This window comes from Vulpes lagopus, chromosome 6 (genome assembly GCF_018345385.1).
Source record: "Vulpes lagopus strain Blue_001 chromosome 6, ASM1834538v1, whole genome shotgun sequence".
Classification (NCBI taxonomy): domain Eukaryota; kingdom Metazoa; phylum Chordata; class Mammalia; order Carnivora; family Canidae; genus Vulpes; species Vulpes lagopus.
The window spans coordinates 125,674,056-125,691,682 of NC_054829.1; the positions used below are offsets into that span (position 1 = coordinate 125,674,056).

General features: G+C 37.5%; 1 protein-coding gene across 1 annotated transcript in view; it reads left to right on the top strand.

Annotated features, from left to right (window-relative positions):
- Nucleotides 1-11,679, top strand: part of PCDH10 (protocadherin 10) — a 61,542-nt gene extending 49,863 nt beyond the window's left edge. The window contains exon 5 of the mRNA XM_041757647.1: nt 11,204-11,679. Coding sequence (XP_041613581.1) covers nt 11,204-11,271 — 68 coding nt within the window. The 3' untranslated portion in view covers nt 11,272-11,679. The remainder of the gene's footprint in view (nt 1-11,203) is intronic.
- The last annotated feature ends 5,948 nt before the right edge of the window (nt 11,680-17,627 follow it).

Sequence of the window (17,627 nt, forward strand, 5' to 3'; positions counted from 1 at the left end):
AGCCTGCAACAAGGGATCAGCAGAAAGTTGTATACCAATAGACATTGGTCTACTGATGACTATCTCATGTAGAGTTAGTTTATGTTTCCCAAAGGGGGTCTGTGAACAGTCAGCGAGGCCAAAGGAAATACCGTAGGTCAAGGGAGTCCAGTAGTTTCAACAAATATGGAGATTTTGAGTTTGACGATCCCATTAGTTTTCTCAAGCTTGCTTGATGATTGAGGATGATAGGGACAGTAATGATTCCTAGAAGTTTGCAAGGTTTTTGTTAAGGCTCATACAATTTGTCTAGTGAAGTGGGTGCCTCGATCACTGGAGATTGCAGAAGGAAATCACCAAATGAGAAACACGTTCTCTAATAATTTCTTTCCACTGTGAGCATCAGCCTGTGGCAGGGGAAAGCTTCAAACTATCTGGAAAATAACAAGTACATATCAATATAACCCACACTAACAGGCAATTGAATGAAGTCCAGCTAAAGTGCTCAAAAGGACCAGAGGGAGTAAGTCCAAGACCCCGTTGGGACAAAAACAGTATCTCCTGGATTATGAACTTGACAGATTAGATGTTGGTATTAAACTGTTTGCACATTTTTTAAAAAAAGTTATTCATGAGAGACAGACAGAGAGAGAGAGAGAGAGAGAGAGAGACAGAGGGAGAAGCAGGCTCCATGAAGGAAGCCCAATATGGGACTCGATCCCAGAACTCAAGGATCACACCTTGGGGGGAAGGGAGGCATTCAACTGCTGAGCCACCCAGATGTCCCATGTTTGGACAATTTTAAAGAAGTTGCTACACCAATGTCTATTCATAATTTGAGTCATCTTAAAGGCACCATGGAGAATAAAGGAATGCAAAAACTTAATATTGAGGTTTACTAGGAACGCAGGAAGAACTGTTATCTTGGGTTTCCCATAGCTCCAACCATTTACTTAATTTATAGCCACTGTTTGCCCATCTTATTTTTTTCTGAGTCAGGAGCAGACAATTGCTATGTCATAAGAACGCCAGGGTGACAAAAGTCTGGCAATGAGGGGTTATTTTTTTGCTGAAGCAGAATGGAGTTCAGTCCTGAGTTGCAACTTTTATAGACTCTTGTTGCTGTCTGTGCATGAAAGTTAGCTAGAGCATTTCCCTGGTATTCAGGGTCAGTCCTTTTAGTGTGGGCTTCAGTTTTGATGACAGCAGTTTCAGAAGGTAAAAGAATAGCAGTAAGAAGTTCATTTACTTGTCTGTTTTTTGATTGGGGCCTGGTTATGGTGTTACTATCCAGTAAGGAAGGACTACTTGGGAGGGGGAATCTCCCACAGGGTAAGTCGCCTCAACAAGCAGAGCCCCAGTCCCCAGTGGTTCTAATTGTAGACTTCTTGAAATTGTCATTTCTTAGCTTGGCAGACAATGTTCTCTAGAGCTGGCCTTGGGTTGTTCAAAATTGTTTTATTTTCCTCTTTTTAATTAATAAAAATATTTAGTTCTTTATTATGAAAACTAGGTTTTTAAACTTATCACCAAAATAAAGCAACTTATATTAATCTGTGATTAAATTAGTGCTTCTAAAAGGGCACTTGTATGTTTAAGGGAACTAGATTAATCCATGTAAAAACTTCTATTGAGAATATTGTGTAGATGAAGACACTTTTTGTTTTGCTTCATCATACATATTTACTTGGCTTGGGAGTAGTTGCTAATCCTTGGGTCATTGCTCACCTAGTTTGCCTGGGAATAAGAAACATTTAATGAATGCTGCAATTATCTAATTTGGAACACCATCTCCATGCTCTTGCTTCCTTTATCATTGTGAGCGACTCTTCTCTTAATCATGAAAAAAAGGAAAGAATACAAGCATTGGTGTGGTAATGCATAAGCCTGAAACTGAATTTTATTCTAGAAGTGTGAGGATGTTTAATATTCTCAGTTGTGTTTCTAATTAATAATGGAATCAGTGGCCAACTTCAAGGTTTTCTGGTAATACATTTCTCTCAAAATTGATATCTGAGTGTGTGTGTGTGTGTGTGTGTGGTGGGGGAAAGTATTAACAACACAAAAGAGACTCATGGAGGAATGCATGAAGAAAATCATCTTATAGGCAAACATATACATTTTGTGCCACTCTATTAATTAATCTTTAGACTATTTAGAATGCCTGGTTGGAAAGTAATGGTATATTTGGGTATATTTGATCTTCAACAGGCTGGCATGGGTTTTTCCACACATGGGCCATCAATGATCAATTTCTTCTGGCACCGTGTGGTAACCACTCTTAAATTATGCTGGGCTATGCAGACCACAAAGAGACAACGCAATGGTCATAATAAAATATACCAAGTAAGTTGACTTAGAGAAAAAAGTGAGAAATGAGAGAGGAAAAAGATGGAGAGAGAATACAACCAATTGTCTTCCCTCCCCTCATTCTCCAGTAAGTTTTAAGAGACTGAGAAGCAGTTATGATTTTTAAAGTTCACGTAGTCTTATACATACGTAAGTTAAAACAAGGAGAAAACTAATGAAAATGAACAATGGTTGGGCAATGCTAGCTAAACTATAGTAAAGAATGAGATAAAGTGATATACCTTAGGAAGGACTAAAACAGAGAAAGGATATATAAATTTTGTTTTAAAATATAGGAACACCCAACTATCTCATTGGGATGCTTCTGTAGATATGTGTAGGTATGCCTTCTATACATCCATTGTTTCTCTGACAAAGGATGTACAGATTTACATGATAGTGTCGCAAATATTTTAAGGTTAAGGTGTCTCAGTGATCTTAAGAAAATGCACTTGCAATTATAGGGGCTAGAACAGGGGGAAAACTGGAAATGCCACCAAGGGATCATGCAGAAGCATGTGACGCTGGCATAACATTAAAGGAACCTAGATGACACGTTTAAAACACTGTGTTTATTAGTCAAGAGTATTGCTGCTGAGGTGGAGTGAATGATATTGGGCATTTTTCAAGCTTAGATATAGTTTGAATGTAAGACTTCCTCTAACACTCCAGAAGAGTCTATTCCATATTAGATATAATAATAATTAAAAGGTGAAAATAAATGCTGCAAATAATGTTGCATTATGATTTAGAGGATGTTATGAGGTAATTCATAACAATAAAAAAGAGAAACGAAAACGGAAATTGGGGTAATGAGAGACCCACTGTTGTAAATCTCTAGCTAGGAGGCAAGTGAGCACAGGTAACTGAGACTGGACTAGTACACATGGAGGAGGAAGGACAGAATGGAGAGACACAGTTCAAAACCAAATAGATGGTGTTCCTCCCTGATGAGATGGTCAGATGACTGATGAGGGAGAGGGAGAAATGATATGACTGGGGTTTTCATTTACCAGAGTGATTGTGCTGCCTTTAAGTACACAACATAAAAGGAAGAAAAGGGCAATCTTATTTGTAGGAGGGCTTGTTAATTTTCTCATTATTCCTCAATTTTTAAAAAAGATTTTATATTTATTCATGAGAGACACAGAGAGAGGCAGAGATACAGGCAGAGGAAGAAGCAGGCTCCCTGTGGGGACCTCGATGTGTGGGACTCGATCCCAGGACCCTGGGATCACGACCTGGGCTGAAGGCAGACGCTCAACCACTGAACCACACAGATGCCCCTATCACTCAATTTTTGCTAGCTGCTTGCTATCCAAGTGGAACTTGAACTTGATCATTATATTTAAAGATATTCAGAGAATTTTAGATTTTTACCATTTTATCAAATGATAGTCAGTCTCATGACCTGAGCCGAAGGCAGACACTTAACTAACTGAACCACCCAGGCGCCCCTAAATTACAACTCTTAAGTTGATTTTTTTCCCTTATGTTATTTGAAAATAATTCTATAAATATGTAATATGTAAATTAGAAATATTTTTAAAGTTCTTACCCCGCCCCCCGTGCGACTTTGGCTAGTGCATATGCCAAAAGTGGTCTTGCCTAATTTAAAAAGGAGGCAGATTAAGTCAAAAACCTCTGGCTGTTTGTGTGACATGCATGATAGATACCACATAATAAAGAGGAAGACATATAAATAAAAATAAATATAGACATAATAATTGTCTTTAAAAAGCTATTTATTTTTCCTTTCCATCTGCTCAAATAACATTTTCAGCAAATATTTTTTAAAAAAGTCATAATACCTTCAAGTTGTTTAACCTGTATTCATCAACTCCCATCTAAATTCTATTAGCAATTAATTTTCTTTTCTTTTCTTTTCTGTTCTTTTCTTTTTTCTTTTATTTTCTTCTCTCTTCTTTTTTCTTTTCTTTTTTTTTTCTCTTTTTTCTCTTTTTCTTTCTCTGTGATCCTCACAGAATCATAGACTTTTAGTGCAGAGCAGGTCCTTGAAAATATTCTTGTCCTTAACATACCTATGAAGAAAATAGGACAAATATAGACCCACTGATGAAAGGACATAACCATAAACTTAATGTCCCAAGCCTTTATCTTGACTGAATTCTTAACCTGCACCAGGCTGCATTTCTAGTCTTGGAGTCTTATTTTTACTTGAAATCCTAGGAGTAACTATATTTAAAAATACAAAAATAAGTTATAGCATCTAGAACTACACTTTATATTTTTAAATTTCAATGCTCTCTCTATGCCACATGCTCATTTCTAAGGATGATTCTCATGTATAAGGCACCATGAAGTGTGGCCTAAGAAACTAGAGTCCTTTTATATTTAGAATAAAATGTTGTTTTAATATATGCATTTTTATTCCTTTTAACTAACATGTTATGTTGGCAGCGAATAAGCAAAACTGGAGTCAAGCTAATATGAGTACATCTTCCAGAGAAATCCCATTTAACAACTGCTACTTCACCAAGAATAGGTCTGAATCCTCTGTCTTGATAAAATCGTTATCATTCCCGCTAATACATTCACCCAACTTAGCTCAATCTACTTCAATTAAGTTAATCAAATACTAAATGAAAAATAAGAAAGAGGGTAAAGGGTGATTTTCATTGTTGACTCCTCACCCTGTTGGTGAGGGAGAGATTTCCACCTTAGGGTTTGAGGATGGGGACCACATAACATAGGACACTGGACAGACAGACCAAATTGATTAACAATGTATGAGTCAAATATTCTCACAGCCTGGGGTAGAAGGACACTTTACAGAACACAGGGCCACCTTTCTAGGAACTACGAGAAGCAGGCTTCTTTGGTATCCAGGGGTGGGGGCTCTTCCATGTTTCCCACTGGAGGATGTGATCACGGAGAATTCAATGGAGCTAGCAGGAAAATGAAACCACACAACCTGAGAACCACACTCCTGGTCCCCCTGATAAGCAGAGCTGTTTGGCTCAGGGATCTTATCTTCCAGGGTAGAATGAAGACCTTGAGGATAGACCCTTCAAGGCACTCCTAGATATGCCAGATGTCAAGGTAGCACATAATATCGGGCTTTAATTTTAGTCCTTATACCGTGATTGATTCCTTGATATCTTGATATCAGTTTTTACCTTGGTGATGAACTGAGACTTCTAGGTAGCAGAAGTACCTCTCCAGGACATGAAGTAGGCACTTGACCAGGAGGAAGACAGTGTGATGAGAAAAACAACTATTTTGAGTTGCTGCCTAGGCATTTCACAGTACAATTACCCTGCTCATGCACACAGTCTGGATGTTCAGATAAGGACCAGAGCTTCGGATTCCCACCAGAAGTTCCCGCTTTGCTTTTCCTGGGGCACCTTTTAAAATAACCACTTAGAATTAAGCCAGTGAAAAGTCAGTGATGTCCACGACAACCATTGTCTAGGTGTCTTACCCTGCTCTCTCATTTCCTGCTTACTCATGGCCTGGGACAGGGAACTGTCTTTTCCCTCCCTCCCTGAGATCTGTAAGCAATGAAACCTTGTGACTTTATTTCTTTTGTGTGAGTGTATTGAAACTGTGTTTTTGATCAAAATGACCCTGAGTTCATTTCCCCAAAGTGGGTGCTCGGATACTGAGGAGCCATCTGCCAACCTTGTGTGGATGGCTTTTGCCTCCTCATTCAGCAGATCATAATCCGCATATTTTTAATTTGATACATCAGCTACGGGCCCCCAACACAGAGAGTCACAAAGTGAGGTGACCTTCAAAAACGTGAACTTTAAAGGTGTTTCCTTTACGGCCAATAAAGGAAATTGAGGAACTCATCTGGCATTAGCACAGGGAGTACATGTCCCCAGGGGATGTGGATTTAGATTAATCCATGCCTGTGGCAATAGCAGAGGGTTATTTGCTTTCTTTGGAATTCTTTGAAGGGGTCATTAAGCCTCCCATTTAAACTGGCTGCCTGGGGTCTACAGGGGACATGGAGAGGTATTGAATGTCTTCTTCAAGAGCCCAACATTGTCTGTTTTGAGAGGTGAAATTAATGCTTTGGTCAGGATCAATAATCTCTGAAATTCCAAAGGGAACAATAGGAGTGTCCTGGGGAGGCCTTGAATTGTGGCCTCAGTACACTTAGTGACATCTCTTACCTTGATTTATATTTTAGGTCGCAGTGAGACAAGAGGTTCCCAAAGTCCTTTACCTCCAGGGAACAATTCTTATATAATACACCAAGAGTTTATAACAATGTACCTATGGAGGCATTTTCTGACCAGGTTATCCAGTGCTAAGATGAATGCCTGATGTATGGTCAACTGTGCTGACCCTTAGAGCCTGCATTTATCAGGGACATCCTGGATGCGAAATGAAAAGCAGCAACATTCCACCAAGTTCCATCATATATAACAGTGGCAATATGGTCCTAAAGTATATAGGTTCTGATTAATTATTCACAAACTTGCTCCTGCAGGGCTCTCCATGTTGCTAAGAGGTCTGGGACAGGGCTGACCTCCTCTAATACCATGGCATCTGGCCAGGATCTGAGGAGTGGTGAGGCACCGCTCTCCTTGGCTTTGCACAATTCACCATTAGAGTGGTGGCACCATTATATATGAGCATATATCAGGGAGCAGATATCACTAAGTACTGGGTACCAGTCCATCTCCAAATAATGGAGAGGTGACACAACTGCTGTTTCAATGAAAAAGCCCCTAGCCAATGCCAATGTGCCTGGGGCTTGTCATAGTGCTGCTGGTTACCAGCATGTCAAAGGGCTCATCTTCTAATCATGGGGCTTCATTGCCCGGCTGGCTCCACAAATAAAAGGATTTTATTGGAGGTAAATTCTCACTCTGGGGACATTGCCTAACCCCCCCCCCCCCGAAAAGAAGACAGCTGTTGCTGGGCTCCCAGACATCTTCCCCTCACCTATCCAGAAGGATTGTGCGGGGTCATAAGTTGCCTGTGGACTTCTGATAAAGGAAACTGACTGATATATGTGGTAGTTGTTGGCCATGTACTGAGAACTCTTCTGCAAACAGTCCATCATGGACTCTGAGCATCTATTCTTTCATGTCAAGCTGGCCATTATGCCTTGGGTCATGGAACCAGCACTCATTAGACCTGCACAGTTATCAAACGCTCGGTTCTACAGGCTGCAGTCAAATCTGACTCGGCCATATCCAATCTGGAAGGAAGAGACCAACAGCAATTTATTTGTCACAGGTAGTCACAGCCCTGGGGTGGAAGGTGGCAAGAAGGATGCTGCGCATCCACACCGGTTGCACCCAGAAAGAGTGAACAGCCAGGGGCTGTAGGAGGCAGGCTTTGTGGTACCAAGGTGGTAAGGTGTTCCCTGGTTCTGCTGAGATAGGATTGGCTGTTTGAATCGGCTTGTTCTGCAAGCTAAGAAGGAACCAACAGCTATCTTCATCTGGTCCCCCTGAGAAGTAGGGTTGTCTGCCTGGGGTATCTTAACTTTGGGAGCAAAGTAGAGAGAAAAATTGGGGAGTTGGATTATTTGAGGTTTTCCTAGTTGCGCCAGATGTCAAGGCAACATATAAATTGGGCTTAATTTTGGTTATACCATAACAGTGAACAGTTACACTGTTTGATAGGACCAAAATCCCTGAGAACCCTTGAGGAATTTAGATCTTGGTCAGGCTTATTTCAAGGCAAACTTGTCAGATAGTAAGGTCAGGTTCTTTGAGAGGTTTTCCATATTGTCTTCCAAAGCAGAATATTTTTCCAAAGTGGAAACTAAATGTTTTATGAACATAGGTCCCCCAGCTCCTATGGAAACTTATGGAAGGGTCTCTTTGTCATCAAGTTCTGAAATTTCATAATATCATGAGATTTGATGTAGATCTGTTTCCATCTGAATTGCAGATATTTAGTAAGTTCTTTCAATGTTTAAACTCAAGCTCTCAGTTTTGGGATATTTTATTGAATGATTGCTCTCATCATTTCCGCTCTTATTGTTTTTTCATCCTTTTTCTTTTTTAATTTTTTAAAAAATTTTTATTTATTTATGATAGTCACACAGAGAGAAAGAGAGAGAGAGAGAGAGAGAGGCAGAGACACAGGCAGAGGTAGAAGCAGGCTCCATGCACCGGGAGCCCCACGTGGGATTCGATCCCGGGTCTCCAGGATCGCGCCCTGGGCCAAAGGCAGGCGCCAAACCGCTGCGCCACCCAGGGATCCCGTCATCCTTTTTCTTTATCCCTTATTATTTGAATATTGAGCCTCCTCAACTGACCTACCAATTTTCTCTGCTTTTTCTTCTCCAATTTCTATAGTTTTTTTTTTTTTTTTTTAATTTACTTTCTCAGAGATTTTCTTATGTTCATCTTCCAATCTTCTATTGAGGCTTTTATTTCATTTTTTTAAATTATTTTAAATCTAAGAGTTCTTTGTGTTTCCTTAATACTTCTCTTTAAAGGTATTTTGAACACTTTCCATGCATGCAAATTTTCCATGTATGCATTTTATCTCCCTGGAACAGTGTCTCTTTCCAGGAATTTATGGTAGATATTTTTTCTTTCTTTCTTTCTTTCTTTCTTTCTTTCTTTCTTTCTTTCTTTCTTTCTTTCTTCTTCTTTCTTTCTTTTCTTTCTTTCTTTTCTTTCTTTCTTTCTTTCTTTCTTTCTTTCTTTCTTTCTTTCTTTCTTTCTTTTCTTTCTTTCTTTCTTTCTTTCTTTCTTTCTTTCTTTCTTTCTTTCTTTCTTTCTTTCTTTCTTCTTTCTTTTTCAAATGTCTGGTGATGCTTAGCTGTATGCCCATAATTAAGAACAATGTTTAAAATGCTGAAAGTAAACTCTGCCCTTGTGTGAAAAACTTGTTGAGTGTTTATCTATTGGGCGATCTTGCTGGATCATTTAATTAAGGAAACCCCAATGTCCATATGTTTGGTATATTTTTCTTCTTAGGCTAGTTAGAGATATTCAGAGAAATGTTTTCAGGTCTTCTGCCTGAAGGTATAAGCCTGAACACTTGCATTCTGAAAATTAATTGGGGAAAGATGGCTGGGAGACTCAAGGGCCTACATTTTCTGGGTATGATGATCTCACATTAAACTGTACCTGCTGTCTTCCAATGTAGGCACCTCTGTCTTAACCTCCTTAGAGAATAAATCTCCTGTCTTCTAACCAGAGGGGATAATTGATCACCTACATATGCACAGTCGATGAGAGAAACCTAGGAGTCTAATTGCTTCTCAATGACATTTTTTGATCCTTCTTTTTATTTTTATATTCACTCCTACTTCAGAACTAATTTGTTCTATTAATTCCTGAGCCTTTGGAATATTCTGTGGGATAAGTCAGATTTCTTTCTACATACTCTTAACTTCTAGCTCAAGATTATATATTTTCAAAACTAGTAAGTTGATAGCAACTTGCTAATCCATTTCCAAACTTCCAAAAGGTTGTTACAGTTGTTTGTTCACTTGTTTCTTTATCTTTTACTTGTTCTTGTAGACTTTTCCATAGAAAATGTTCTTTTCTGTGAAGTTTTATGAAAAGCTAAAGGTCTGTGCATAAATTCATCTCCTCTCTCTTTTTAACTGGAAGTTTGAGAATAAGCTTTGCACACAGTGAGCTAAGTCTTATAACACAAAGTCATGAAAAAATCTGCTCTTAGATTATTGAGAGTTTGTGGGAGTCTTAACTACAAGTACATATTTCTTTGTTGTTAGGGTCATCTAGAAAGCACAGATGTAAAAAAAAAATAAAAATAAATTAAACAAAAGAAAGCACAGATATGCTTCATATTTGGGAATTAATAATTTAAACATGTTATACATAATTCTCTCATTACATATCAATAAGTGAAATCATAAAATATGACATGCAATTACCGTTTTCCCAAACATGACTATTATGGTGATTTTTTTCTCACTTTTGGTTTGTAAGGAGTTTATCATTATCTTGTGTTCTAAAAATTTTAGATGGATAACAGTAAAACCAAATATGTGACAGGTATTGTTATATTTGATATAGATTCGAATGGTGATTACTTATTCAATTGGTTTTAAGGTTATAATTATGTATGAGAATACAATTTGAAACCTGATAGTGCTTTTCTCTTACATTGGTTTATTCACCATATTATTCTACTTTGAATAGTGCCTGAAATTAGTGTCCAAATAGTATCAGGCAACTTGCAAGCTTTAGTACTTGAGGTCAATTTAATTACACTGTGCATGACAGAAACTAGGCCATTTGGGTATTGCCTTTGCCACCAGCAATTGACACCTGAGTGTTAATGAGCTGGTAATTAAGAGCTGGCACATACAGACACATTTTACTGTTTGGGACTAGGATAACCATATGCTACATAACTTCGGTGCTAAGTATTTTGTTAGCTTCAGAATTTACACAACTAATGTCTGTGAGGTTGTTTTTCTAATCTTCCTTTTGCCGTAGGGGGAAAAAAAAAGATTAACAAAGAGTTACTTTAAAGAATAAAGTAACTGTACTTGTCATTTCCAAGTTATGAAACATTCTAAAACTACTGAGGTCATATTTGGAGAGCAAATATTTGGAAATAATGAGTTTGTGGAGTAGCAATTACTTTCGGTTTAAAACCACATTTAGCGGACTTCTATTTTGAAAAGTCTTTTTTAATATAAAAAAGTACCAAAAGCAACCTAACGTGAATGTATATATGTAGGGTAGGCAGCCTCTGGGATGGCCCGTCGTGATTATCACCTGCTGCTACTGAAGTCTTTAAGTACCTCGCTTCTCCTGAAGGTAGTTGAGATATGCAACCCAATTCTATGAAACCGGATGTCCATCTAATGTTAGATCATAAAAGGTGATGTTTTCCATATTGGGAATCTTCTTGTATACTCTCTCATTCTCTTTTGGATTGCTTGCAGAGATGTGGAGGCAGCTCTGTGGTGAGACCCACGTGGCGCGAGATCGAGGCCTATCAACAGACACATGAGCGAGGTCTGAAGCAGACTCCCTTCCCCAAGTTGCATCTTCAGAGGAGACCACAGCTTCTGCCAACAGCTTGAGTGCAATCTCAAAAGGGCCCTTAGAGGCTCCCAGTGAAGTGCACTAAGAGCTTTGAATCATACAAGTTTGGAATATATTGTTTTCCAGCAACAGATAACTAATATGATATGGAAGTGAGAATCCTATTGTCTGCCACAGCAATATGAATTATTGATTTTTCTGATGTGATGCGTATAATCAAACAATATGTATAATGTACATGCACCATTTCTTTGCCTTCCTCTCCAATTTTCAGTTCTCCTTTCTTCCTCTTCTCCTCCCTACCCTACAAGAAAGTCCCCATCACTTTCTTGATTAATCTTCTATTGGTTTAAAAAAATAAAACTGTTCTCATCAGATGAAAAATGTATTAACTTTTGTGAATTTTAGTTGTGGGAATTACTTCTAATTTTCTTCTTTGAAAGAGTTTGCTTTTCCATCGAACCCTCTGTAGGACATAGAGCCTTTTATATGCAGATTGATATAATTATGCTTTGAAATAGCTTTGAATTCCCTGTAGCTTAAACTGAGAACATGAAAGGCCAAATGTTATATCGAACTGAAGGATATGAAAGTGCACGTACATCAATCCAAAATGAGATATAGAAATGAACAGCTCTTTACACAGTGATGTCAGTTTTTGACAGATTATTGAAGAATCTTTATAACTGCCGAGACTGCTTTGGGTAGCATGAAAACTCTGCCTGGGGATAGTCTTATCAGTTTGTATTTTTTATTCTTTCAATACCAAAAGGTGAGTAGATGTTAAGTGAAACAAGAGAAATACTCTCTGACAAAAGCTTTAACTCTCTTCCCAAAGATGACATCTGGCCCCACATGGTAAAACATAGTGTGATGCGATGATGGAATCATCCACCCAATCTGTCATGCTAGCGATGGCAGCCTAGATGAGGAGGTTACATTTTAGGAAGTCGACAGGAAACCCACTTGGCAATCGTCACCTCTGTAGAGATCCCAGTGACAGACAAGGGTCTCTTCTGCACAGGAGGGAAGTTTATTGTGCCCGTGACAGACATGTCAAGAGGATTTAAGTCGCCCACATTCTTTCTTGTAACTAGCAGGAAGATAAAAGGATAAAAGGAACCCAGTGAATTTTGTATGTTCAAAACCTTGAAATCAGTATTGTTTATTTACAAGCAGATTCTAAAAAAATCTAACTTTATGTCGAAAGAGTATGCACTGCTCACTTTTAATATCCCAACTGTTTTAAGTTAAATCAAAGTACATCCTAGAATTGTTATTTACATCAGCCATGAGTACTTTTTTTTTTTCCTGCTTAAGGGCACATCCTCTTCTGAAATTATAATCCAAACAAAAGAATGAAATATTCACTTCATCTGGATTTGTTAGTAAAGGGAAATATATCTTAAAATTGAAGATGAAAATCTCATAAATTCTGGTGTTTCTAGAACGTGCAGATATTAAGTAATTGTAATTGAAATCAGAACAAAGAGGGGGGTAACACTTTGAACAAAATATTCACTTTGATACTAGTACCAGTTCAAGTAGAATTGAGAAAATGATGAATAATGATACTTTTGTATTCAGTCTACGCTTGGAAATTGTACCTTGCTTGGCACTTCGCTAAGCTTACCACTTCTTGATCTGCAAAATATATATGAGAGGAAATGATGGTAACTTAAGCAGTAGTTGAGAAAAACATAATCATTAATTAGCTCTGACACTATAATTAAAAATACAGATGCCAATCTCCTAAAATGTCTCTCTTCTGAAATTATTGACATGATTTAAAAAAAAAATTAAAGGCTTTAAACATATAACAATATATATGTTAGATTAGTAACACTCTTAACTTCGGTACTATAGAAAATATACAGACAATGTGTAATGGGGAGCATAATGCCTCTGAAATTATTTCAAACTGCATTCTCTTCTAGCTCTACTATTAAAACTGTTATGACCTTGGTAGAGTTCTGCAGTTGATTTGGAAACTCAATTCAATTCTCATATCTAAATTAGGGTAATTTTATAGAGAGACTCTTTTAGGATCTGGTGTGTGTGTGTGGGACATACTCACTCCATAAATTCATGTGAAACTCACTGTTCAGTGGAAGTTCTGGGTAGGAATAAAAAACAAACTAAAAAACTCTTGCAATACTGTGTAGGACTTACTAAAATGGTTCTATTTATTAATGATAAGGAATAGTTATATGGTGAGTTTTACTGGCAGGTGTGACAATTTTCTTGATAAGAACGATAAAAGACCATCTTTACCATGAATTTTTATACAATTCCAAATTGTGACATGAACCAAGGTAAATATATAGGACTTGCATTAAAATCAAAACTATAGTAGTTTTAAGCTGTAATAAGAGCTAATATTTATTAAGTATTCCATCTGTGACAAGTACTGTGCTACTGATCACAACATTCATATGAAAAGTGATATTTTAATCAATTTACTAATGACGAAACTATAAGAAGCTTGTAAACTTGATTGTTCCTTAGTTATAAGGCTAGTGATTGTTGAAGCTTAAAAGTGACTTCTGATGTATGGAGTCTTGATATTAGCTACCTTAAGTAATATAGGAAGAAAAAAATAAATTGAAGTAATTAAGCAAATATGGTTTCATTAGAAACACCCATAATAAGTGTATGCTGAATTTTTAAAAAGATTTTATTTATTTATTCATGAGAGACAGAGAAAGAGAGAGAGAGAGAGAGAGAGAGGCAGAGACATGGGCAGAGGAAGAAGCAGGCCCCATGCAGGGAGCCCGATGTGGGAGTCAATCCTGGAACCTTGAGATCACGCCCTGAGCCTTGAGATCATGCTCAACCTCTGAGCCACCCAGGTGTCCCTGTATTTTGAATTTTAAAGATAAATTAAGATATATATGTTCCTCTCACACTTAAACCACATATCTATATTGTCTAAACAAAGCTTATGGTGCAAATATTAGAAATGATCAAAAGACTAACAGATTTGGATTGTAGGTTGTATACTTTTCCCTACAACTTCAAAGTACAATAGTACATTTCTCACTCTACTGAGTTTATGTGCATATGTGTCCTAATGAGGTAGGAACTTGATGGTCACAATATTGGACATAGAATAGAATAGAATAGAGTACAATAGAATATGTTGCAGTAAAATGTGTTTTAGAGGTCTCCTTGTCCAAAATTCCCAAAGCCTGTTACATGAAACTTCAGAGTCACTTGATCAAAGGTGGGGGAAAAAGAAATATAGGAATTTTCATTTTCAAAGGGACATTGCATACTACATCAATTTTTTTTTTTGCTATATCAATTTCTGAAAGATTTATAATTCATGTCACCCTATTAAAAGTCTCACAGGAGTCTTTAACTTAAAAAAATCCCATTTAATGTTTTTCAGCCTAGTATGTGTGTATGTATACACACATGTAAATACAGACAAGTATGTTGTATGTTTATATACATAATGTATGTACACGTATAAATTTAATAGACATTTCATCTAATGATCTAAAAGGATGTCTATCATCCTTCAGAAATGCTGTAAAAACCAATGCTCTTTGTTTAAAAACAGATTATTTGTAATTGATTTGCATGAAATCAAGGCTAATAAGGAGCTCTTTAAGACACTGATAAATTACATTCATTACTTATTCTTAATTAAAAGGAATTGAAAGTACACCTTAATGGAGAGAGGGTAATTAATATAAGCATTGAAGAAAATGATAATTTTTTTAGTCTAACAGGAAGCCTTTCTAACATGATTTACCTGATTAATATTTGATCTGTGCAATTATCAATAATACCAGATCATGTAACTACTTTTTCAAGTTTGAATAGTTCATATAGCTATTGGTTCAAGAACCAAGGGATATGAAAATTAATGAAAAATTTGATGATTTTTTTTTCTGAGAACTAGTTTTTAGTAAATTTGAAAATCTAACAATATCTTCTATAGTTAGTTAAATGTCATCGAATCAGGTACCACATAGTCTAAGCATTGTAGCATCATCTCATTTCATACTATTTTCTATTCCTTTCCTTTTCAATATTAAATCATCATTGCTTTCTTCAAGCCTGAAATCAAGCCTTCCTCACCCAAAAACCCAAAGTTTTCTGTGGATGACCTTGCTTCCTCATTCACATAAATAGTTTATGCATCAGAAAGGATCCTATAACTTCTAAAAGTCTCGTAATCTCAACATCATCAGCATCCATCTTTACATCTTAAAAAGAACATTTTTTTGGTCACCATTTGTATTTGTCAACACTCCGGTAAGCAACGGAATGCCAATATGCATGGGCTTAAGAGAAAAGGATTATTTTCATTCAGGTACCTGAAAGGTCTATGAGTGGGTGTATTGAAAGATCCAAATGAGAAGACTAATTCTTAAATTCCAAGGTTGATCTATTCACTGATGATTTTAATCCCATTTCTTCCTGCTTGCTCTTGGACATCTTGCTCTATCAGTCATCTCCTCCTTTCCTTCTTCCTCTCCACTCTTTGTCCCTCAGTTTTTAATTAATTTTTAAAAAATATTTTATTTATTTATTAATGAAAGAGAGAGAGAGAGAGAGAGAGACAGGCAGAGGGAGAAGCAGGCTCCATGCAGGGAGCCTGACGCGGGACTCGATCCTGGAACTCCAGGATCACGCCCTGGGCCAAAGGCAGGTGCTAAACCACTGAGCCACCCAGGGATCCCTCCCTCAGTATGTAAATAAACATGTTTAAGCTACCTTAACTTAAAAATTACATCCTTACACAACATCTCGATTCATATATAGGCATAGCCTCTCGCTATGTCTCAGTATATCCTAGCTCAAACATCCCATTGTCCCTTTGACCTCAAACCTTCATGTTTCTCAAGCCAACTCCACAAACTCAATACAACCTGAAAATTAAAGCTTCACTTGTGGACCCTGTAGAACTTGTCTTGGTGCTGCTGATTTATCCCTCCCTCCCACAAAAGTGATCAAGGTATCCTCCAAAGCTAGAGGTGTCCAGAATTCAGTCTCTGATAATCCTTGTTTTCCAGCTCTTCTGTTCCCTCTGTAGGAGCCCCTCAGGCTTCACATCCAACCCAAATGAGCCAAGGCCTCCTCTTACTAAGGGAATTGCAAGCATAGTTGCTTTATTGACCTTCACAGGTAAGTGCTTTTTTTTTTTTTTTTTTTACAAATTGAAGATATGTGGCAAGGGAGTCCATCATGCAAGTCTTCCGGTGCCATTTTTCCTAAACCACTTGCTCACTTCATGTCTCTGTGTCACATTTTAGTACTTCTCACACTATTTCAAATTTTAATTATTATTATATTTGTTATGGTGATCTGTGATCAGTGATTTTTGATGGTACTATTGTAATTATTTTGAGGCACTATAAACTGCACCTACATAAGACAGAAAACTTCATAGATAAATGTGTGTCCTGATTGCTCTACCAACTGGTGATCCCCCACCTCCTTCACTCTCCTCAGCTCTCCTGATTCCCTGAGATACAACAGTATTGAAATTAGGCCAATTATTAGCCCTACAATGGTCTCCAAGTGTTCAAGTGAAAAGAAGACTCACGTAGCTCTCACTTTATTTATTTTTTTTTATGGCTCTCACTTTAAATCATAGCTAAAAAAAATGGTTAAGCTTGGTGAGGAGGCACACTGAAAGCTGAGACAGGCTAAAAGCTAATTCTTCTGCACCAAACAATTGCCCAGGCTGTGAATGCAAAGGAAAGGTTCCTGGAGGAAATGACAAGTGCTACTCCAGTGAAGACATGAATGATAAGAAAGCAAAACAGCCTTATTGCTGATTGTGGAGAAAAGAAAGCTTCGGTGGTCTTGATAGAGGATCAAACCAGCCACAACACTCTGAAGCCAAAGCCAAACCAAAGCAAGGATCTAAATCTCTTCAATTCTATGTAGGCTGAGAGAGGAAGCTGCAGAAGAGCAGTTTGAAGCTGGAAGAGACTGTTTCATGAGGTTTAAGGAAAGAAACTCTCCATTGCATAAAAGTGCAAGAGAGAGCAATCAGTGTTGATACAGCAAGTTATACAGAAATTTACCTAAGATAATTAATAAGGGTGATTTCATTAAACAACAGATTTTCAAAGTGGATGAAACATCCTTCTTTTGGAAGAAGATGCCGCTTTGGGCTTTCATAGCTAGAAAGGAGAAGTCAACACCGGGTTTCAAATTTTTAAAAAGTAAAGCTGACTTCCTTGTTAGGGGTGATGTACTTGGTGACTTTGAGTTGAAGCCAATGCTCATTTATCATTCTGAAAATCTTCAGGCCCTTAAGAATTGTCTAAATTTACTCTGCCTTTGTTCTGTCAA